This window comes from Lepisosteus platostomus, chromosome 3, assembly GCF_059453375.1.
Source record: "Lepisosteus platostomus isolate fLepPlt1 chromosome 3, fLepPlt1.hap1, whole genome shotgun sequence".
Lineage (NCBI taxonomy): Eukaryota > Metazoa > Chordata > Actinopteri > Semionotiformes > Lepisosteidae > Lepisosteus > Lepisosteus platostomus.
The window spans coordinates 19,577,316-19,601,924 of record NC_142613.1 but is presented as its reverse complement, the minus strand read 5'-3'; the positions used below and the strand labels follow the sequence as shown (position 1 = coordinate 19,601,924).

The 24,609-nt window shown below is 39.3% G+C and overlaps 1 protein-coding gene across 12 annotated transcripts in view; it reads left to right on the top strand.

Annotated features, from left to right (window-relative positions):
• The window catches only part of khk (ketohexokinase), a 34,325-nt gene extending 10,523 nt beyond the window's left edge, over positions 1–23,802 (top strand). For 5 of the 12 annotated variants that reach the window (XM_088624841.1, XM_088624842.1, XM_088624835.1 and 2 more), the window contains 6 exons: positions 8,265–8,399; positions 12,343–12,415; positions 14,289–14,435; positions 18,260–18,348; positions 20,140–20,297; positions 22,482–23,802. In XM_088624841.1, coding sequence (XP_088480967.1) covers positions 8,265–8,399; positions 12,343–12,415; positions 14,289–14,435; positions 18,260–18,348; positions 20,140–20,297; positions 22,482–22,567 — 688 coding nt within the window. In that variant the 3' untranslated portion in view covers positions 22,568–23,802. Of the gene's footprint in view, positions 1–8,151; positions 8,400–12,342; positions 12,416–14,288; positions 14,436–18,259; positions 18,349–20,139; positions 20,298–22,481 lie in introns of all 12 variants that reach the window. The other 7 variants (XM_088624846.1, XM_088624837.1, XM_088624843.1 and 4 more) reach the window with 2 other exon arrangements.
• Positions 23,803–24,609: the final 807 nt, after the last annotated feature.

Here is a 24,609-nt window from a genome sequence, read left to right as displayed (position 1 = left end):
ATTCAGACCTTTTAGCAACCATCGTTAAACTTAAAGAGTATTACTTTTGAGTACGAAATTACAGTTTTACCACAGAAAACCACAAGATCAAGTATGCAATCAACCCGGTAGATCGCAAAAGATCACAAAACAATCAAGCACTGCTTAAAGAGCAAGGGGAACTTTTTTTCCTTTCGGCTTTCAGCACACTGTATGGTCGTGTATGAAACCCGCGGCGTTTTATATGAATTATTCGCTTGGTTGACTCATTTCAGTCTTGCCACCCCCGTGCCAGGGACGCCAAATAATGTAGATTAAGCCGGCCCAGGGACGCCAAATAATGTAGTGATTCATAGCCGTTCAGGGACGCCAAATATGTAATGTTAGTGGCTCTCTGAAGGCACCAGTTCTGTAGGGTTTGGGCATTTACTGAGACAATTATTAATTGTAGCAGTAAATCACAAAGTTGATTCTTTTGATGGCTTTAGAGTCCAACCATGCGACATAACTCAAACAACGCACACACACAGGTACTAATACACGAGGATACATTTATTAATACATAGAATATGCATATAAACCTAACAGATCTTATCGAGAGGGTTATCAGAATACAAAAGATATATATTCAATCAGTTACGAAGTGTAACATATATCAAGAGGACATACGTTCAGTATATCATTCATTAAGACCGTTTCATAAATGAACTTGGTTATAACTTCTACATTAGATACTCGAAACAAGTACATAACTCTTAGGAATTAAATTGATATCAACTGGTTGGGATAACAATTGAATTCTTGAGCTGTAATGCATTGAAGTTGAATACTCATCCAATCTTTGGGGATTCAGATCTCCTGCGGGCACAAAGAAACAGTTGCAGGCTGTTGCTGTCCAATCCGCGCTCTCTGGCTCGGTGCCAGGCTGTGCTGTGCGGCTTGCGACGGTGCGCTGCTGATGCTCACTGACCGGCTAGTTAGTGTTGGCTTTAACTAGCAAAGTTTGTGCACAGGAGAAAAGATGACTGTGGGTCCCAGCAAGTCAGGAAGAGGACCGGTTCGTTCCTAATGAAGAGCTAGTTCTGAATAGTGATTCAGCTGTCCACAGTTCCGACCTGTTCACGAGGCCTGCTGCTGGTTACTCTCTGGCAACCTCCACTCTAGACTCTTAGAACAAAGGAAAGTTCTGGCACTCGGACACACTGGCCGTTCCGTGGTTGTCCGGGCTGAGTCTCAGTATGGTCAGGAGGCGCGCTGCGAGGATGTCCTGCCCTTGGGAGCCTTCTGCTCCTGGGCCGTCCTGCCCTGGAATTCTCCTTTGAATTCCCTTTAGAACAGTCCACAGAATCCTCTCCAGAATCCCTTCTGAATCTTGTTGAATCTGAATCTCCCAGGCTCTCTGTGTTGCCTGTTTTTACCTGGAGGAACTTCAGCTCATTGATTGGCTGAAAGTTCCATGGGCATCAGAGTCCCACGTGGGTTACTCGGCCCTACCAGTCCCTGATTGGTTGATCAAGGTGAGATATGAGTCACTTAGTCCTGACACTTAGGAATGCAATCCAGATGTCCAACTCGCACTCCCTAGACAGATAGGCACCAATGGATGACCATTGATCATGATAGCCAGGCTTAGCTAAGTGCATCCCCCTGTGGGAGCTGTCCTTATCAAAAGAAAACATCTTAAATCAGCTTGCATGAATTCTTTCTCTGTGGCTGCACCACAGAGATGAACAGAGAAATTAGGCCTAATTTGGGAAAGCTCAGAAACACTTAATTCTGCCTTATTAATAAGCCTCACCGCTACATATCCCCCCTTTTTGAAGGCCACGAGGTACCGAGGCATTGTTGCCTTCAAAACAAAACAGAGTTAAGTGATGTCCCTTGCCATTAGAACATTAATCTTAAATGTCTACATTACTCCTCGAGAATTCATACCGGAACCAGCATTGGATACAAACAGGATGAATAACATCTGGAGTATGTATAAACACGGTAGGAGACATTATCTAAGTCTAGGAATTACACATCAGGAAGTTCACTGTCAATATCTGATACCTCTGTGGTAGATATTTGGGGAGAAGTCACTTCCTTTCTTTTGACATGCTACCTTTGACTCATTCATGCTACCCAGAGTACATTTTGATGCAAGAGTACAGCATTCAGAGTACACTGTCAGTCATGATCCGGCTACTCGGCAGTAGTGTTACAATAACAACGGTTCCTGTTCCCAGCCCTCCGATAAACCACAACACCTGTGTTGGGTATCTGCTAGGGTGGTTTGGAGGTTTGTTCCATTAAAGCAAACTAACTACCTGTACCTCTTCAGGGCTTACTGTTTCTTGGATTTCTATCCAATTCAATAGTGTGGCACCTGAAGGCATCCAAGACCTCAAGTTTGGTCTTATATCGTCTGGTTCCAGACCGTACAGTGTTAAGTTACCATGCTGTACTATGGCCTCCTCGGGAACTTGCAGGAAAACTGTTTGATTAGGTAGCTGCATTGCGGTAGCTGTATCATGCCTGTCACAAGTCATAGTGTCAGTTAAATGTGGTGTACTGACCAGCCATTTACTTCCCACCTGCTCTTCATGGAGTTCATTAACCTCCCTCTGCCCGTTAGTAGCTTTACACCCTTCATTGGTGAATCGTTTAGACACAGCCAATGGATAGCTTTGGTAGCCATACCCATCTCAAGACTTGGAACCGAATTCAATCTTGGATTGCCTTCTGGGTGAGCTATGAGCGATGGGGTTAATGTCACATACTCCTCTACTGAGAAGAGTGGAATCAAGTGGGTTGGGAATTGTGCCATGGCTAGACTGGCCAAAGTGGCACTAAACTCCCTTAACAGGTCTTGTGTCAACATTCTGGCCTGTTGCACACAAGCATAAACCCACTGTATAACACCAACAATCATGTCCACTGTTTGGGGAATAAGGTTTAACCCTGTTGCATAGGAAGTTGCCTGTAGGGTTTTCCCTAAGCTTTCCAACTTTTGCTGCTGTCGATACAGTCTGTCACTACCCTCTGGCCTCTCTGACACCTGCCTTCTTGGGGCAGTCAGGGTGAGAGTGCCAGTAGCACACAAACCTACCAGAAAAAGCAAACGTGCAACAGTGGCGGCAGCAATCAGTCCTCCCAAAAGTCTTTTCGGGTGGCTGATCCCAGTCATCTCCTTCTGAGTGACTGTTGCCTTTCTAAGCTGGTGCAGCGTGTACATGGTGTCTTTCTCAGTATGCCATGTGGCATCTTGGGCACCAACATCCTGGAAATCTGGGGAGATCTGACGCAGCTGCTGATGCTGCTCCTCCTTTTCCAGGGCATTTGCTTTTTCGATTTGTTCATGCCTGTGCTCTAGGAACCCTGCAGGGGGCGGTGCAGCGGTGGAGCATGCCTGACCCTCGGCTGAGTGGTCATCTGGAGCACCTGAGTGATCTGGGATTGTTATCCCATTCTCACTGTTCAGGTCCACCCTGCACACTTCCTGATTGAGGAATCCTTCTATCGGCATGTTTACAATCGTTCTCTGGGGGTAGGTGTAGGACACCTGCTCGCTCCCCCCTTCCCTCGCTAGGGGTTCAGGGAGCTGCCCCAGCAGTGGGATAGCTAGTTCACTGTCTTTGAACTCACTATCACTCACCAGGCCCATGTCAGTGCAGGCGGGGATTCTGACACCTCTCTTTGCGATGTCCTGCACTGGCAGGCGGGTGACTTTACCATCCAGCTCCAGTCTGGCTGAACCACTGTTGGTCAGACTCAGACTGACAGACTGAGCTGGTGGCTGTAAGAAAACCGGCTCGGCTTTCATTCCCTGTCCCTTCTGGGGGACTGGGTGTGTTGGAAACCCTGCCGTTGAGGCAGGAACAATCAGGTCAGTCTCACTCACCTGGTAGTCGTGAGAAATAATGTTACCTGACTGCAGGTTCCCTGGGTCAAAGCAGAGGGAATCAGCACCTGGGATCAGGTGTGTCCACAGCGCAGTAGTCTCAGCGTCCAGCTGGACCTCCTGTCTAACCTGTGAATGTTGCACCAGGGGCACCTGGCGGTGGCCCTGCGACAGCTGCTCAAGCAGATCCTCACTAATAGAGGACCTCTCAGGGCTAAGGGTGAGGGCTACATCACCAACCTGCTCTCCTGCCATCTGGATCCCTTCCACCACTGCAGGGTGGTGGTCCTGACCCCTCTTGGGTGCCAGGGTGCACAGGGAAAGCTCCTTTTCATCACCAGGTGGGGAGATCTGCTCCTCTTTAGGGATGTAAAAGGTGTGTGCTTTACCTGGTGGATCAGGCGGCTGCTTGGAGCACCGCTCCTGTGGCAGGGAGGCTGTTGAGACCTCGGCCGGGACACGACTTCCCTGTATATTCGGGGAACAAGAAAATATTTTTATTTCTTGTCCAGAGGGAACAGAAGGAATCTCCGCATGGGCTTCTGTGTTCGGTGAGCACTGTGTGAGCACAGTCTGCCTCTTGGCCCCCCTTTCCTTCTGTACAGAAGACTTAGGAGCCTTGACCTGTTTCCACACTTTGCCTTTCTGGTGATCCACCAAAGGTTCCTCTCTGAGTCGCATGCCCTTTTCTTTTTCTACCCGTTTGAGCTTGCCGTGTGACATCAAACACCTTTCAACCTCAGTGTCAATCAGTGTCTCACTGGGTAAGACATCTCCCATGGCAGCCTTGAGGTAAAAGCTTCCTCTCTGAATAGTGATTCAGCTGTCCACAGTTCCGACCTGTTCACGAGGCCTGCTGCTGGTTACTCTCTGGCAACCTCCACTCTAGACTCTTAGAACAAAGGAAAGTTCTGGCACTCGGACACACTGGCCGTTCCGTGGTTGTCCGGGCTGAGTCTCAGTATGGTCAGGAGGCGCGCTGCGAGGATGTCCTGCCCTTGGGAGCCTTCTGCTCCTGGGCCGTCCTGCCCTGGAATTCTCCTTTGAATTCCCTTTAGAACAGTCCACAGAATCCTCTCCAGAATCCCTTCTGAATCTTGTTGAATCTGAATCTCCCAGGCTCTCTGTGTTGCCTGTTTTTACCTGGAGGAACTTCAGCTCATTGATTGGCTGAAAGTTCCATGGGCATCAGAGTCCCACGTGGGTTACTCGGCCCTACCAGTCCCTGATTGGTTGATCAAGGTGAGATATGAGTCACTTAGTCCTGACACTTAGGAATGCAATCCAGATGTCCAACTCGCACTCCCTAGACAGATAGGCACCAATGGATGACCATTGATCATGATAGCCAGGCTTAGCTAAGTGCATCCCCCTGTGGGAGCTGTCCTTATCAAAAGAAAACATCTTAAATCAGCTTGCATGAATTCTTTCTCTGTGGCTGCACCACAGAGATGAACAGAGAAATTAGGCCTAATTTGGGAAAGCTCAGAAACACTTAATTCTGCCTTATTAATAAGCCTCACCGCTACAACTTGAATGCAAAAAGTAGTAGTACTGGAATTAAGTATATTAGATACTGTAGTACCTTAAGGGAGAAGTTGGAAAGACAATTTGCTTACACTGAAGAGTACAATTAAATGATTGTATGAAGATATACAATATGGATATTTAATTTTATAAACTGATTTTGTCAGATGGGTGGCATGGTGGAGGAGAAGTTAGCATTACTGCCTCACAGCCCTGGAGCCCTGGGATCACTTCCATAACTGGGGTGCTATCTGCATGGAGTTGGTGGAGGGGAGTCCCCATTACCTTTACCACCAATGTGCAGCATCCACCTGGATGATGCGACGGCAGCCATAGTGCGCCAGAACGCTCACCACACATCAGCTATCAGTGGGGAGGAGAGCAGAGTAATGAAGCCAATTCACAGAGGGGGATTGTTAGGAGGCCATGATTGATAACAGCCGATGGGGAAATTTGGCCAGGATGCCGGGGTTACACCCCTTCTCTTTTCGAGAAACACCCACAGAGAAACGACCACAGAGAGTCAGGACCTCGGTTTTACGTCTCATCCGAAGGACGGCGCCTGTTTTTTACAGTATAGTGTCCCCGTCACTACACTGGGGCATTAGGACCCACATGAGCCGCAGGATGAGCACCCCCTGCTGGCCCCACTAATGCCTCTTCCAGCAGCAACTTTAGTTTTTCCCAGGAGGTCTCCCATCCAGGTACTGACCAGGCTCACACCTGCTTAGCTTCAGTGGGTTGCCAGTTGTGAGTTGCAGGGTGATATGGCTGCTGGCTGCTGGCTTAAAAAGATCTTCAGAATCATCCTTTGTTTGCAGTTTTAATTTAGTGGTCTTTTCTTGTATTTCTGGTCAAATGTGACCTGGTGTCAACTAAAATACTGAAGTCACATTGTTACTTAAGAATCCTGATTCTGTAACTCTTGCTCTGACTATAAGGAACATATAAAATAGTATTCTAGCATAAGAAGAACCTTTCAGTGATGTATTATGCCAACTCTGTGGGGGAAAAAAAGCTGCAGGTTCCTCAGTGGCTTAACATGCGAAGGCTTATTTCAAGCACAAACTGAGCTTGATGATTTATGCTTTGTGGGTTCAAGCCTGGGTCATGTCAGTAGTGGATTGTGACAGGGATTCCTCAAGTGATATCACTCAGCTGGCTCAGAACTGCTGGGGGTGGGGCTTGAGTTAGGCAAGCAGAGCTTTCAGCTTTCAGTGAAAGAGTGACCCCTGTGGCTTGATTAGCACCTGCAAGCTTTTGGTGGCATCATTGAGGGATGTGCCTCTCCTATGCTCGGTGTAGAATCTCCTGTACATCGCTGACAAGTTTGTAGTGTGTGAAAAGATTATTAAGTTGATGGACAGTTGGGACCCAAGGGTTTATCTTTACTTCCTAATTCAAACCTTGTGGGTGAATGGGTTGTGAGGTCAAAGCAAAATGACCCAATTTCAAATGGGGAGGACATACAGTACTGTACAGTATATTAATGAATAGATATTTCTAAACTGATTCAGTACAGTACCTTCAACATTGGAATAAAATGATATCTCCTAAATTCCTTAGGGTATAAAACAGAGAAGGAAAAATTAATAGGCTTTTTAGAGGATGAAAGGGATGCTTTTGTTTTTAGAGGGAAAATATATTTTCCAGGGGCAATGTTTTGTAGATTGAACTGCAGTAAAGGTGAGACTAGGTCTGTGAGAAAGCTTCCTAAGAGTTGTGTGAACTTATGGTGTTGAGGAGCCTTAGCTACACTGAGCAGCCATGTGTGCTTGGATATTATTTTTTAAAGTGAATGTTTTAGCAAATGATTTGTCACTAATAACTTTACTGATTATGAGCTTAGCTTTTTAGATTGGTGATGGATACCGATTTGCAGGGTTGCGTCTTTGACTCTATGTTAATTGTCCAGAGCTAGCCAGGGCAGAGCTCTTGTAATCCTTAAGAAGAACATTCTTACTGAAATGTTCAGATGTTGAATTGCATTTTATTTTTCAGACAAGCTCTGAATTTAATAAGCTTTAAGAAGAAAAAGACAATTTCACTGTAAATTATATTTAAATTGCTGTTTTTCAAATATAAATGCATACATGTGGGAACAGATGTGCTACCTATTTAAAAAAATACATTTTTGTATTGTGCATCAGGCTCTTGATTGACATTCATGGTGAACTCGGTTTGATACTACTGCTAAAACTATCTGGTTCAAAATCCTCTTCATAAAATGAAATTCAGTGACTCTTAGCACCTTAGAAAAGACTCCTAAATCATGTGTGAATTAGGATAAAACAGCAAACTAATGATTTTGTTATTTCAGAACAAAATTTTGCATTGGTAGAGTTCTTCTTATGCGTCTTTCTCAAGTGTATTATTATTATTATTCTCAAGTTTATTTATTATTATTTCATTTTCATTTACAGTACATTGCATGCCAGTATACAGTGAAAGCAACTTGTGACAAATATGCCAACATACAGTATGTGGGAACAGATAACAGAGGGGAGAAAAGCAAATGATGCTTATTTTAAAACACAGCACTGAAAGAATACCCTTTACTTTTTAACATTGATCTAAAGATGTGAGCACAACAGCCTTTTTGGTAATTCAGACTACAGTTATGTATGACGAGGAAAATCCATAAGGAGTAAAAGTTAACTTCACCTTCATGAACTGAAAATATTGACTGACTATGAGCAGGTACAGTAATTACATTCTGTTTGCTTCTTACTTTCTAATGTGGCTCTCTTTAAAAGCAGGTGTGCTGCCTCTGGACCTCAAAGCCGCCTTCCCACTCCTTTTCCTATGGCTTTAGGGGAGTGCACAGCATGTCATTTATTCTCTCTCTCTCTTTATGTCTCTCTCTAAAAAGCTTTATAGTGGATGATTTTAAGAGGCGTGATATCGAAGTGTCGGGGGTGGCGTGGCAGAGGGAAGGGGTGACTCCTTGTGCCTGTTGTGTCGTTTGTCCCCCCAGTGGCTCACGCACTGTCGTTCTCTTCGACACGTAAGATGGCTTGTTGGTCTTGCCAACTGCAAAACTGACCATTTTGGCAGCAGAATTTATTCAGTGCCACTGCAGAGATAGCAAGATGGCTGATACTGGTGATTGTAAATACTGTATATTGGCTGGGGAAATTGACTTCAGATTGACTTTTATTATTGTTTTATCCTTTGGATTAATCTTACAGGTCTTGGTGTGAAGATTTTTTAGGATTTTGTAGCAAGGCAGGGCTTAATAGTAACAAGCAATTACAAGTAGGTCCCTGCTACTTAGGTTTCTTTGTATAAGGCTGCTTGATCTTATAGTCAGTAGACATAGACAGACACATGTTTCATGCCATACACATGGTAGAAAATATAAGACGTTTTTATTCATTTGATGATTGAATCAAGCACTGAAAGCCTGAAAATGGGTCAAATCACATCTGTGAGTAGGGTGCTTGTCATATGATGTGAGACCCTATAATTTTGCTGTAAAACTGCACGGTTGAGTGATATTTACAGTATATGCTATAGTTTTTCATGAAGGGGATTTACAGATAAAAAAAAATCCAATAAGACGAAGAATGAGAACTTCACATGTAGGTTACTGCCTATCTCTGCTGTAGCACGGTGTACCTGCGTGCCAATTAAAAATCAAAATCAGTATGCCTGCCAAACATCACAATTTTTACAGTAATTTACTTAATCAATTTTGATTACCTATCAGAGTTTGTATCTGGTTAATTTTTCAGTTTCAATTACAGTAATTGGGGAAACTAATGTAAGGAAGCCAGAACCACAGCACAATTTTTTAATAACTTATCTACAAGGTGTACTAGGCTCTGTTTTATAGGCTTAAATAACAGAAGGTAAGGGAATAAATCAAACTAAATTGTTATTTAAAAATAGATTATATGTAATATAAACTAATTATTATGGTGAACAATAATGTAAGAGTAGAGATTAAAATATTTCAAGTAGGTAGCTGCGTCAGCATGCTTAGGCTGCAAAGGAACAAGTAAAGGTTTATTCCATGCTGTCAAAAGAAGAAAGGAAACACAACATTTCGGCTGTGGAGCCTTCTTTGGGTGTGAGAGAGACAGGGAACTCAGCAGATATTATATAGCATCATATACAGTGGTGTGAAAAACTGTTTGCCCCCTTCCTGATTTCTTATTTTTTTGCATGTTTGTCACACTGAAATGTTTCAGATCAAACAAATTGAAATATTAGACAAAGATACAGTAACACAAGTAAACACAAAATGCAGTTTTTAAATTAAGGTTTTTATTGTTAAGGGGGAAAAAAAATCCAAACCTACATGGCCCTGTGTGAAAAAGTGATTGCCCCCTAAACCTAATAACTGGTTGGGCCACCCTTAGCAGCAGCAACTGCAATCAAGCGTTTGTGATAACTGGCAATGAGTCTTTTACAGCGCTGTGGAGGAATTTTGGACCACTCATCTTTGCAGAATTGTTGTAATTCAGCCACATTGGAGGGTTTTCGAGCCTTAACCGCTTTTTTAAGGTCATGCCACAACATCTCAATCGGATTCAGGTCAGGACTTTGACTAGGCCACTCCAAAGTCTTCATTTTGTTTTTCTTAAGCCATTCAGAGGTGGACTTGCTGGTGTGTTTTGGATCATTGTCCTGCTGCAGAACCCAAGTGCGCTTCAGCTTGAGGTCACGAACAGATGGCCGGACATTCTCCTTCAGGATTTTTTGGTAGACAGCAGAATTCATGCTTCCATTTACCACAGCAAGTCTTCCAGGTCCTGAAGCAGCAAAACAGCCTCAGACCATCACACTACCACCACCATATTTTACTGTTGGTATGATGTTCCTTTTCTGAAATACTGTGTTACTTTTACGCCAGATGTAATGGGACACACACCTTCCAAAAAGTTCAACTTTTGTCTCATCAGTCCACAGAGTATTTTCCCAAAATTCTTGGGGATCATCAAGATGTTTTCTGGCAAAACCGAGACGAGCCTTTATGTTCTTTTTGCTCAGCAGTGGTTTTCGTCTTGGAACTCTGCCATGCAGGCCATTTTTGCCCAGTCTCTTTCTTATGGTGGAGTCATGAACACTGACCTTAACTGAGGCAAGTGAAGCCTGCAGTCCTTTGGATGTTGTTGTGGGTTTTTTTCTGACCTCTTGGATGAGTCGTCGCTGCGCTCTTGGGGTAATTTTGGTCAGCCGGCCACTCCTGGGAAGGTTCACCACTGTTCCGTGTTTTCGCCATTTGTGGATAATGGCTCTCACTGTGGTTCGCTGGAGTCCCAAAGCTTTAGAAATGGCTTTATAACCTTTTCCAGACTGATAAATCTCAATTACTCTGTTTCTCATTTGTTCCTGAATTTCTTTAGATCGCAGCATGATGTCTAGCTTTTAAGGATCTTTTGGTCTACTTCACTTTGTCAGGCAGGTCCTATTTAAGTGATTTCTTGATTGAGAACAGGTGTAGCAGTAATCAGGCCTGGGTGTGGCTATAGAAATTGAACTCGGCTTTCCAAAGATGTGATAAACCACAGTTGATTTATGTTTTAACAGGGGGGGCAATCACTTTTTCACACGGGGCCATGTAGGTTTGGATTTTTTTTCCCTTAATAATAAAAACCTTCATTTAAAAACTGCATTTTGTGTTTACTTGTGTTATCTTTGTCTAATATTTCAATTTTGATCTGAAACATTTCAGTGTGACAAACAAGCAAAAAAATAAGAAATCAGGAAGGGGCCAAACACTTTTTCACACCACTGTAGATTAAAGTATGACTTTTTCTCTGGATTTAGTCCATGAGAATTACGTGAGTTTGGAACATCAAAAATTTGTGTCTAAACTCATTTTTTTTTCAATTCTGTTTTGCAGTCTCCAAGTATAAGTAATTGTTTTTTTAGTCTTACCCTTACTATAAGTGAACATGACTTCAGACTTGTGTAATTTGTACACAAGGAGAGGTATCCAAGCACAGATGGCTGACAGTTTTAAGTTTCCTTTTTTAAAGGAAAAAACATCTGAATAACTAAAAACATCTGAATGATTTAGCACATCAATTTAAATTTAGTGAAAAACTCCCTCTATACGTCTTGCTTATTACATATAGAGCTAAGTTATAATTTAAGTATTTCATTATTTTTTGTGTCATTAACGTGACCTATTGTTTGTTATTACCATGAGAAGCATCTTCACTCTAGACACTCATTAATCTGTGTTCCTTTAGAAACACGCAAAGCAAATACTGCTCCAGTGTGGAGTAGTGAATAGGGCTCTGCAGTTCAGACTGGAGTGTTGTGGAGTATGCTGCTGTTGTACCCCTGGGCAAGGTTATGGCCATCAGATTGCAGTAAATGCCCTATAGTACAAAATATACAGTATGTGTACTGTCCAGGACATCATTGAAAATGAGAATTTGCTCTGTTCTTGAGTAATCTGGCTTAAAGAAAAGTTTAAATAAAAAAAATGAAACCTTCACAAACATATTTTAATTTCTCAGTGCACTACATTTTGCATATCAATGAAATTATATTTCCAATAACTTTCATATGTTTTCATACTTTATTGTTGTTTGAATAGGTTTCATAGTAATGAGGCACTTTGTTGGGAAGACCTTATGGTAGCTATAACATTTTCAAAATTGTAATTTCAACTTTGTGTTGAAATTGCAATGACTTTTAATCATATTGGGCTTAAGTGTTTGATAAGAAGAAATGCTTTGCCCTTCATATTCTCAAAAATTATATGAAGATGGTGAAACTCTTTATACTTTACTTCTTGTAGATAATCTTCTTAGTGCTGTGCTCTGGAGTATTTGTTCATAATTTACTAATAATGATATGATAAGACAGAGCTGCAAATATATCAAGAAATACAAAGGTATGAAAAAAGGGGCAACAGTTAACATAGTTTTCATAACTCAAATGTTAAAAATGTTTGTATCTTCTCTTTATTTTCTGACTGTGGTCAGGAATTTGCCTGATGTAACAGCTGATGATTTCCAAAAGGTGGACCTCACCAAGTACAAATGGATTCATTGGGAGGTGAGAAAATTCAATGCATAGCAGAGTTTTAGTTAGTTTTCTATATGATGTTTCCTGTAGAAAAGCCAGTTCTGTCATCTTTCACAACCCTTTAGAAAGCTCAGTTAAAATCTTAATTCATCGTTATAACCCACTTTGAACTGCAAGGTACTATAAAACACTTACTGTATGTGTCAACAAGGCTCACTTTCCAAATAGATCCTCACAGGTAACCCTCAGGTAACAGGTAACCCTCACAGCTAAAGCTGCTTGGAATGTTTGGTTCTGCAAAACTGTCAGCACTGGCTACTATATTAGGTCCACCTATTTTTCAATAGTTGAGCACTAGGAGAGATATGGCAGTCAAGCCTCTCCTGTAGGTTCCATCCAATATCAACAACTTGGTACACAATAGCCTAAACCACAATTTAATACCACACAATCTTCAAGTCTTGCATTTGGCCAAATTCTGTATTATTAGATTATTTGAGGCTGACACAAGAAATTTAATTTGTTTTGTTACTCTCCAATTCCACATATGAGAAAGCTTTCAAAATTCAATACTGAAATAAAAAAATAATTCTAGATTGAAAGATTTGGGAGTGACATTCAGGCTTGACATTCAACCCACATGTGCAACATACTGTATTGTCAAAACATCTTTCTTTTGCCTCCGAAATATGTCCTATGTTATTGCTAACGGTGGCTGAAAAGCTAATCAACACATTTGTGTTTTCCTGAATTGACTACTGTAATGCTCTACTCGCTGAGGTTTCTAAATCCACATTGAACAAACTCCAGCATGTCCAAAATTCGCCAGCCAGAATCTTGACCAGATCTAGTGCAAGTGTTCACATTACTCCTATCCTGGAGTCCTTGCAATGGCTTCCTGTCACGGTTCGTGTCAACTTCAAAATCCTCATGCTCACCTATAAGGCTCTGCATGGCTTGGCACCTCAGTACCTGTCTGAGCTACTATCGTCCTACTCCCCACCTCGCAACCTTCACTCTTCTAATGTTGGTCTCCTATCTGTCCCTCAAGCCCATCTACACTCTATGGGTGACAGGACCTTCTCCTGTTATGCCCCAAAGCTCTGGAACTCTCTCCCCAAGGATTTCAGAGAGTCACCTTCTCTAAACTCCTTCAAATCTAGACTCAAAGCCTTTACTTAACTTCTTCTGTTCTCCTCTGCTTCTAATATATTCAGTACCCCCATCTACTGTATCTTGTGTATGTTTTTTATTTTTTAATGTTGTTCTGTATAGCACTGTATAAAATAAAGTTTATATTATTATTATTATTATTATTATTATTATTATTATTATTATTATTATTATTATTATTATTATTATTATTACTCTATTTTAAAGTAGGTATGGCATTTACCCCAAATATTACTGTTCTGAATCCAGCAGTGGAAGCCTGTAGAAAAGTGGCTAGCAAATTGACACTTTTGGAATTAACTATCCTGATGAAGATGGTAAGAAATTAGCATTAATGCACAGTAAGAGAATTCTGTTTTGATTGATTGATTTTTTGTGACATAATCTGTTAATGTGTTGCCAGAGTTTTGCTCATTTTGAAGATGCTTAGAGTCCATTAATTCCTTCTATGTATTCATCATAAACCATAATTAGATGCTCAACTGAAAACATGCCTCCATATACTGTGTACTTGAAATAAATTTGCCGAGCAACGTTTCATCTTCTTTGGTTTCTACTTCTCGTCATGCAACTGTGCTATGCTACCAGTGAGCAAACCTAGAGCCTTAGTTCATACAACAGATTGGGAACAGCATGTTTGGATTTTGTCATGCAGCTCAGTAATGGTGTGATTAGCTGACAGCAAAAGCTGGATTAGGAACAAGTGCTGTGTTGTATCTTTTGACTATAGGGTCGTAATCCTGGGGAGCAGGTGAAGATGATTAAACATGTGGAGGAATACAACAGCTCTGTGATGGCAGAAGAACGAATTACCATTTCTGTTGAGATTGAGAAGACCAGGGAAGAGCTGTATCAGCTCTTTCAGTATGGTGATGTGGTAAAGTGCTTTAATTAAATTATCAGCAATATTGATGCACACTATACATACAGTATATGCAATCAAAATTATGTATCCTTAGGCCTAACAATATCAGTATACACCATATAGAGGTACATGAAATCAGTAGGCTTTAATGTACATTTATTATTTAATGTATCTATATGCAGTGGACTCTTATTTACACTTCCTGTTTAGTTTATTATTTTTTAAACACGTTACTGCCCGTATTTGTACATTTAATTACAGATGAAATAATAACATTTAAAAATAGATCATAATATTAGTTTTTTTTAAGTCTTAAATTACTTCATTAGAGCAGGGGTTCCCAACTACTGCCATCGGAACCCCCATAACTGTTGGCTTTTGTTTTGTTTCTGTTATATTAACGTAAATTGAACTAATTTAATTGCTTTCAGTTCCTAAACATTCTTAGATTTCTTAAGTTCTAAGATTGACAACATCCGGCATCACATTCTCTCCATTACACATATCATTTCCATACCTCCTCCCTCCTCATCCAACTTCTCTGGTTCCCTTCTCTCCAGCTTCTCTCTTCTTGACTCCGCATCCCTCAATAAACTAGTTGCACGCATGAAACCCACCACATCTATTTTAGATCCCGTTCCCACCACTTTATTTCAGTTCTGTTTCTCTTCTCTCTGTCCCATTGTCCCCAATATTAAACATGAATCCATGAGCACTGGCATTGTACCAACGGTCCTCAAAACTGCTGCCATTACCCCTGTGCCAAAAAAGCCTAACATGGCTCTCGACAATCTTAACAATTTTCGCCCCATCTCCAACTTACCCTTTCTTTCTAAAATTCTAGAACGTGCTGTCACACTTCAGTTGCATAACCACCTCATGACAAACAACCTTTTTGAACCCCTCCAATCTGGCTTCCGTCAACTTCACAGCACAGAAACTGCCCTGGTCAAAGTCACCAACGATCTTCTAATAGCTTCTGATTCTGGTTCTCTTTCTATACTCATCCTTCTTGATCTCAGTGCTGCTTTTGACACTGTTGACCATAACATCTTACTTTCTCGTTTTGAGACTGTGCTTGGAGTTTCTGACATTGGTCTTAAATGGTTCAAATCTTACCTCACTGATCGCTGTCACTTTGTCTCTCTTAATGGGTACAGGTCTGAAATTGGTCTTGTTAAGTCTGGTGTTCCTCAGGGCTCAATACTAGGCCCCTTGCTCTTCAGCATTTACATGTTCCCACTTGGTCAGCTTTTAAGATCACATGGCCTCAGCTTTCATTTTTACACTGATGATACTCAAATATACATCCACACCAAACCTGACACTGATGTGGCTGTCTCTATTCTATCTAATTGCATCTCTGACATAAACATTTGGAAGATTCAAAACTTCCTTCATCTTAACAGCGACAAGACTGAAGTCATGCTTATTGGCACCCCCCATCAACTTTGTAAAGCCAGTCCTGTAACCCTATCTGTAGATGGCTCTGTACTTGAGCTTCAATCAAAATTGAAAAACCTTGGGGTTATGTTCGATTCTGGCTTAACATTCAACCCACATAAGCAGCATACTGTCAAAACATCTTTTTTTCACCTTAGAAATATCTCTAGACTACGCCCTATGCTATCATTAACTGTGGCTGAAAAGCTGATCAACATTCTCTCGAATTGACTACTGTAATGCTCTACTTGCTGGGGTATCTAAATCTACTCTGAACAAACTGCAGTATGTCCAAAATTCCGCAGCCAGAATCCTGACCAGGTCTAGTGCAAGTGTTCACATTACTCCTATCCTGGAGTCCTTGCACTGGCTTCCGGTCAAATTCCGTGTAGACTTTTAAAATCCTCATGCTCACCTATAAGGCTCTGCATGGCTTGGCACCTCAGTACCTGTCTGAACTATTATCGCCCTACTCCCCACCTCGCAACCTTCTCTCTTCTAATTCTGCTCTCCTTACTGTCCCCCAAGCCCGTCTACATTGTATGGGTGACAGGGCCTTCTCCTGTTATGCCCCCAAGCTCTGGAACTCTCTGCCAAAGGATATCAGAGAGTCACCTTCTCTAAACTCCTTCAAATCCAGACTCACAACCCTCTTCTTCAGAAAAGCCTTTACTTAACTTGTTCCTTTCTTCACCCCTCTGCTTTTCTTAGTACCACCATCCATGGTCTCCTCTATATATTGTAATTGTGTTTTATCTTGTGTACTCTTCTTATTTATTGTTGTATTCTTCTTATTTATTGTTATTGTCATCCTGTAAAGCACTTTGAGAAGCCACCTTTAAAGGTGCTATATAAAATAAAGTTTATTTTTATTATAAACATGATGAATGTTGCCTTTTAACTACTGTGTCTCAAAAGTAACTTAAGATCTCCAAATGCAATTCTTAATTTGTTACTAAAGCCTGAATACTCTTTGATATATAGTGCTACATCTTTATTCTTTTCTGTCTTTGTTGTCTCTCAGGAACACTGTGTATCTAGTGTTGTCACATTCATCCGAATTGTTTTCACCTACTGTTGTGGTGTACTTGTGATTGCAGTTCTATCATAATTGACGACTAACTAATGTGTTAGCTTCATAATATTGCTTTCATTGATGTGAACTCCACAGCTGTGAAATGATTCCAGTGCTCTGAACATTTAGAGAAGAGCAACTGTTTGCCTCGTCCTTTCTTTATTTTTGTTTTCCTGTTGTTTGACATTGCTCCCTTTTGGATTTTTTTTGGCTTCCCCCCCTTTGTAGTTTTAATGGGTCTTCTGTCCTTCAGCGCCCTCTGGTGCTGAAATTCCAGCATGCTCTGATGTAAACATGTTTTTGTCCGTTAACGGCAAAGAAACATATAATTGAAGCCAGCTGTGGAGTTCTCATCTGTGAAAGCAATATTATTAATCTGTTCACAGTTTAGTGTCTTTAGGTGTCATGGCAGTAAACAAAATAATAAAAGTTACAGTGAACACATTAATTCACAAACATTAAGCTCATGCAAAGATCATTTTGGTGTTACTAAACTGTAAGAAGTCAAATTAAAACCAGATACTGAGGTCTGTGCTTGCTCACACACAGTACCCACAGAGCTGGTGCTTGTGATTCCAAATTGTTGGTATGACCACTTTTTGTGCTGTAGTCCTGATTGAGCTTTAAGCTTCAAAATCACTCAAAATCATACAGAAGGTTTTGGTTTTCAGGTTATGCTATTCTTTTTAACTACAGGCTTCAAACAATGATGTCAGAGTGAGACAGGTTAATGGGATGTTCACAGTTCCTTAATAAGTGTTTAGTTACACAACAATAAACATCTTCCAGCCAATGGTCCCAGTATTTTCTGGCTTTCAAATTAGATTCCACTTTAGTGTTTTATTTATTGACCCAAAGGATAAAATATTTAGATTTTGAAATTATCAGTCATATTAATATTATTTGATTTCATAGTTAAAAAGCACTGTTTAGACTTCAATGTCCCAATACTTTTGTAGGATTCTGCACTATAACATGTGGAGCTTAGGGATCAGATCACAGTCTTAAGCTGGAACTGATCCTTACCAGATTTGTAGGACATCATTTCTTATTACCACCCACAATTAGTGAATAAATGGTTCTGTCACCGTTAGAAAAGCCGGCCTCTGGTTTAGGACCTTCTTTTCAAAAGAGATGTTGATCTCAGCTGGATGTGTTGGCTTAATAAAAGTATTAAAAAGTTAAAAGGAGTACAGAATTATATTTGCCATGTTAATTTGAAAAAAGGATTTTAGCATCTGTTCCAGCTGTGAGCAGAATGACGGAAGGAAAGAATTCTCACTGTAGCAGATACTTTTACATTCTTATTTTCTCACAGGTGTTCGTCAGTAAAGATGTTGCCAGGCATTTTGGTTATAACTCTGCAGCCGAAGCCCTGAGGGGTTTCTACAGTCAAGTGAAGAAAGGGTAGGTAAAGAGATCATCACATAAAAGCACTTCACATGTGAAAGCTTTTTCAGCCTTGAACATGGGTGATTCAGTTTGCTTCAGTTTTTAAAAAGCCAACACAAGTTGAATATACAGTAAGTTTTGATATATATGAATTTACATCTTGGATACACAGTGTCCTCCAGATTTAGTCATAGATAGAAGTACATAGGTTTTCAGATTGAATGATGTGTCTTACAGAAAAAATATTTAAGAATGTCATACCCTAATATTAACAGTACTGCACAGAGGAACATCATATTTATCATAAAAAAAAGAAAACACAAAGGTAATATTTGTTCATAGCCCTAAATCTTCCTGTGACAATAATTATTCAAATGAGTAGTTACAATTACTGTATTCTTGTAGTGCGCAAAGTTTATGTGATTTTGGCAATTCTGTAAGTAAGTAAGAATTGGTCTGTTTGTGAACTGCTTTCTTGAGTTTGAAACACAAATGTTCAATTGGATTGAGGTCTGGAAACTGAGGTTGCCAGTCAAGAACATTTGTTCGAAGAAACCATTCTTCCTCAGTTTGGATTTATGCTTTGGATTGTTATTATGCCTTTTTTGGCCAATCTTGAACTTCTTGGCAGAAGGAACCAGATGTTTTGCCATAATATCCAGGTGCATGTTGGAGTTGATGATTCCACCATGATTCATCTTAACAAAGGCTTCAGGACCCATACAGTACATACTAAACAACTCTAGAACAGAATATGCAGGTGTTGTTGAATTGTTGTTTTCAATGTGTTGTATCACGAAGATACCAGTTATTATTGGAGATCTCCAGCTGTTACCTTTGGATATACCATTGTCTCTCGAACTACTTGTCTCGTAAACCATAGTTGCATCCTCTTCCTGGCAGGACACTGGACTAATGGACACTGCAGTGGAAAGTGGTAGACATTTCATGCACTTTATGGAGTCTTTCATAGCCAGTCCTGAACTTGTGGAGATAAATGACCATTTGCCTGCAATTTTTGCAGAGATCTCTGAACCTTAACATGGCGATGCATATTACTACTGAATGTGTTGCCTCTTTTTTATACCTTAGAAAAAAGGGAAACTTTTGGTGACCTGTACTGTATACAGTATATTTCCACCGGCTTCCAGAACACAGGATATTATCATTGATTTGTTTTAGTTTTATTTTATTTGAAATAATAGAGGTTTGAATTAATATGACCATCAGGTTTTGTGAAATTCAGTTATTTTTGTGACAAATGTGACTTTGCACTTTCTAATCCCATAGCTCATTTTGTCATGCTGTTTTATGTTTCTATGTTGTCAGTAGTATGAATTCTACTTATACAGGAGTGCACTGTATAAGCTGTGCTGGAAAAATAAAGTAGTGAGATGTTTAAGTGATATTTTTTATTTGTTAATAGGTGCCAAACGTTAAGTGAATGACATACAGTATCTGTGCTCTAATTCCTCTTGGAAAATGGTATAAGACCCTGTAAATTGATCAATATTGCAAGATTTCAGCAGAATGTATAATAATTTTTACAATTTGTGATGTACTTTATTGTTTGAATTCTTAATGGGTTCTATTTGTAAAAAATGAGCCTTATGAAAAAGAAGTTTAGAAGAACCCAATTAATTAATGAGAAATAACTCTGTATTTGAAGTTTAGTGAATGTCCACCACATGGCTTTTCTTTTCAGTGATTTATTGCTTTAAAGATTGGTTCACATACTACAGTGGGTGCAGGCCAGGTGTTGCATTGTGGAAGACAATGGGCTGTTTTACACGTTTTCTTCTGCAGGGCACTGCTGATCTGTGCCTGGGCAGAGATGGGGGCGGATGGAGTGGGCCCTGAGGGAACAGTCATCCATTCAGATGCCTTTGCTCCTGAGGCAATCGTAGACACTCTGGGGGCTGGTGACACTTTCAACGCCTCAGTTATTTTTTCCCTCTCAAACGGTAAGGATACAAAACCTGCTTCATGAATTTGGCAGCGTGCTGCACAGATGAACGAACACATTTGGTGTTGTGAATGGTGTGATGATTAGGACAGGTATAACTTTAGACTTTCAATTTAGAAGTGATAAATTATTTACTAGAGTTGTTTTTTAAATGACGGACCCATATTTACAGAAATAATTGACACAGAAATGTCAGGAAACAAAGCAAAAATCTAAGAAGTATAAGCAATAAGTAGACTATTGTAAAAGAAAACCTTGGTACGAGATCTTGACTGATGAGCAGCTGGTGATTTTCTGAACTAAAATTTACTTCAACGGTTAATTAAAAATTAATTTCGATTATTAATATTATCTACTTTTGTTAGTATAGGTTAGTCATTCAGAAGTGTTTAACTTATATATAATACTTTATTTCTGTATTTCTATTGCTTAAGAAGTCTTAAGCAAGCAATATGCTGTGTTCCAACCCTTTAGCAAAAACCTCAGAATAGGGAAAAAATTTAGATGTTGATAAAATTCAAACAAGGAGATGATAGAGATTTCCTAGCATGTGGATATCATTCTGGCTCACATGCTGAATTTCAATGTCACGCATTGTGCTAATACAGGCATGACCACTCCTGGAAAGCAGAAATAAAGCAAAAATCACTCTTTGGTTTGAATGGCACTCATAGTGAGTGTATATTCCATTCTTAAGGACAGTCAACCATTGGCAGCTATGCAAAATTCTAATTTTAACAGTGCAAGTTAATTGCTATTAAACATTGCCATTCCAGGCAGTATCCTACTACAACTTTGGTGTTTCTTTGGAAGTTGTGAAAAATATCAGACAGCTAACAGTTGGTGGAGCAATCAGTGTGGTCCAAAAATGTTTAAATGATGACAATACAGGAAATAAAATCCCTGTGGTAGGAGAATGTGATCATTATCTGGCATAAGTATTTAATATTTGTTAACAACAAGAGATAGAAAAGATTCATAGACAAAGGATGAAAGCAAAAAAGTCACATTTTGTAGAAATGTACAGTTTACAAAAAGATGTTGTTGTTGCAACATGGTAAGATTCAAACTCAGTAAAGGTTTCCTTTATGGTTCAATGTGTAAATAAGATCTGATACAGTATATATCTCGCAAAAAGCCCATTAGAGGGCGGTATTGAACTAGTAAATACAGTATGAAACAGTTTCTTGTACTGCAGGTTCTAAAAGAGTACATGAATCGATGAGTTTATCATCCAGTTTGGGAGATTAATAAATTGGAAATTTGTATCTGGAGGATCTACAATAAACTCTGTTCATTTACATAAGCAAGAACATTTTTAGAAGTTTTCTTAGATTTTTATGGAAAACATTTATCCATTTTATTTTTCCAAGTAATATTAATGTAGTATAAAAATAAGAAAAAAAATGTAGCGAATTACATACACTATATTTTGTAAAGATACTTTACAGAAAATCTGTTACTGTATGTTGAGGTACTGTATACATTTATGTTTGTTTTCAAACATTTAATATTCAGTTTTATTTAAAAGCATTGATGACATTGATTAAAATAATTTAAAAAATATTGTGTTATAAGTGTTATATTTTTGCAAATTTCTTTGAACACTCATTCCTCTTTGTCATGTTAAGAATTCAGGTGAATTGACAAGGTTTGAGGATTTATTCTATTACTGTATATGTACGGTACAATAAGTTGGCATTCATTTCATGAAGACACACATGAGTTGCTAGCAGAATCTGACTGATTACTCAAATGGGGGACTGGCAATAAGATAAGAAAAATACTAATAAGATCTTTTGAATATGAGGAATGACCAGAAATGGATAACATTTTGAATTCTTCTTTAGGTCATAATCTTTGTTTTTAGAAATATTATGACGGAGTGATCACTGCATTTCATAACTAGTTTTATTATCTTGGTTTTCCAGTTATGAGTTTTTGTTAAGTTGCTGTAAGTTAAATTAGCTTCCTTGACAGAGTCAGATAATACACTATCAATGTGATGAAGTGTAAGTACGAAACAGATATAGAAGGAATCACCAGGAAAGAAGAAACCATACTGTATAAATGACCCACGCAGGTACAGTTCTTTGCTGTATTGAAATTAGATTTTGAGCTATATTTACTTACCAATTGTTGTTAAAGTCTCCTACCTTATCCTCTTTTGTGGTCTCTTCAGGAAAAAGCCTGCAAGAGGCTCTGACATTTGGATGTCAAATCGCGGGAAAGAAGTGTGGTATTCATGGCTATGATGGGATTGTATAGCGGATCCCACAAAAGACAGATGCAAGTGGCTCAACTTCAGTTAAACTGGGAGTAAAACTAGAAGACATCTGCACTATGCTACAAAGAAATTCCTAGAATGAAACATACTCTAATGTTTAATGAATGCTGATTAAAAATCAAATTAGAACCATTACTTTGATGAAGTGCTGATGTAGAATATTGCCAGACAGATTACTAAGAGATGTGTGGCTATGTGGATCCTGAGAGCAAGGCTAGTCTTTTCAAACCAGCTACAGTATGTGATGTCATGTAATTTCTTTACAGATCCAATAATTTAAATCTCTTCTATCCACAAATAAGCTTTAAGCCCATTTAAGAGATTAAATACACCAAGTCATTTTCCCTGCCCTTCTAACAAAGTGTTTCAATTGCAGTTGTACTTGTACTAAGTTCCTTAGTAACTTTTCCAGTTCTTTCAATTCTCGGTTTTATTACTGTACTTGCACAATTGTTTATACAGTAACTTGTTTTAATAATTAATGATATTAAGAGAACTTCATCTTGAGTTATAAAAATATAATAAGAAATTTCTGAATGAAAAAAAGATCTGGAGTCCCAGTTTTACTAATCGGGCCTTATCAAGCCTCTTCAAGACTGAAAACAACATTGTAGCTTTTCAGTATTTTCTGTGCTGTGCAGTACCACCAACTTTCCCTCTGAAATTGAATCTAATGTTTCTATTGATCTGTATCCAGGGAAGTTGGGCTTTCACGAATTTGGAGGGCCTCTCCAAATAAAATTCTTGGCTAGGGATCTGGAAAATGACGTGGTTATTCAGTTTCAACCCTGTAAGAAAATACCAAGGTAACAAAATACACTCTGTTCCCTTTTGAACTAAGAAGACAGTGAGTTGAAACTTATTATTTCCTTTTCATGTATAAACATTTGTGTTCCTTTCATTCTAACAGAGTTGTTCTGATTTCTCACAAATCTATTGAATATACTTAACATTAGTGGTCCTGAAAGTAGCACTGTAGTGCAGTAAGTGAGTCAAGATTACCCTATACCAACATGAGAGTGGTATTTTAACAGGAAAAGCAGGTACAGTATACTACTATAGGCAAACACCTATAAGAGAGCATCACAAAGATGGAAGTATTATGTAAGTACTTCATTGTTCGTGAAAATTAGATAACTAAAGCTAATAAAATGCTTACAGTATATGACAATATGTAAAAGCAAGCAAATAATAAACTGGGGAAAAAATCACAAAATTCGTATTGTATTTATTTTCTTCTTAAAACAGTTATTTGTTTCAGTGTATTGTGTGTATAGTCAGATATTCATGTTACTTTTCCTAAATCAAATTATATAGCTAATTTGTCTTCTACTAATTTAGATCCTGAAATTTGTACTCTCATGAAATTTTGGATTGCTTTAAAAATGCTTTATTAAACACCGTTTCAGAAAAGTGATTCCTAGAAATATTAAATCTAAAAGAATTCACAAGACAATATATCACTGCTTCAGATCAAAATATTATACTCAGGTGAACTTGACCATGCATACTGTAACTTATCAGGCTTTCTCTCCACTTAAATCAAGTAATAATGAATTAATAACATTTTTAACTATTGATGTATCAAATTTGCAGAATTTAAATTTCCTGACCAGTGAAGTTTAAATAGATCTTGTTTACACATGTTAAATTGCTAAGATTGTGAACTCAAGCAGTTGGAATGTTTTTGAGATAGTTCTGTCTAGACTCACACCTGCTGAAAGGTAATTGTCCTCTTATAGGAAATGTGCCCATCACTTTCCTATTTAGTTCTACAGAGTCACTGGTATATTGCCCCTAATAAGGCTATAACCCAGCCACCTGGATTTTTAAGGGGTGTTCTAAATGAATGGAGAGCTGGTCGAATGGATTTCTTTTCTTTGAAATGTTTGCCATAGCAGTCCTGCTCTGAATCTTCAGCGGTACGGTATGGGTTACAACATAGCCATGTGAACACTACTTTTTTCTTAAAAAATAACATGTAATTATCATTTATTTTTTTCTTACTGTACCTAATTCACTA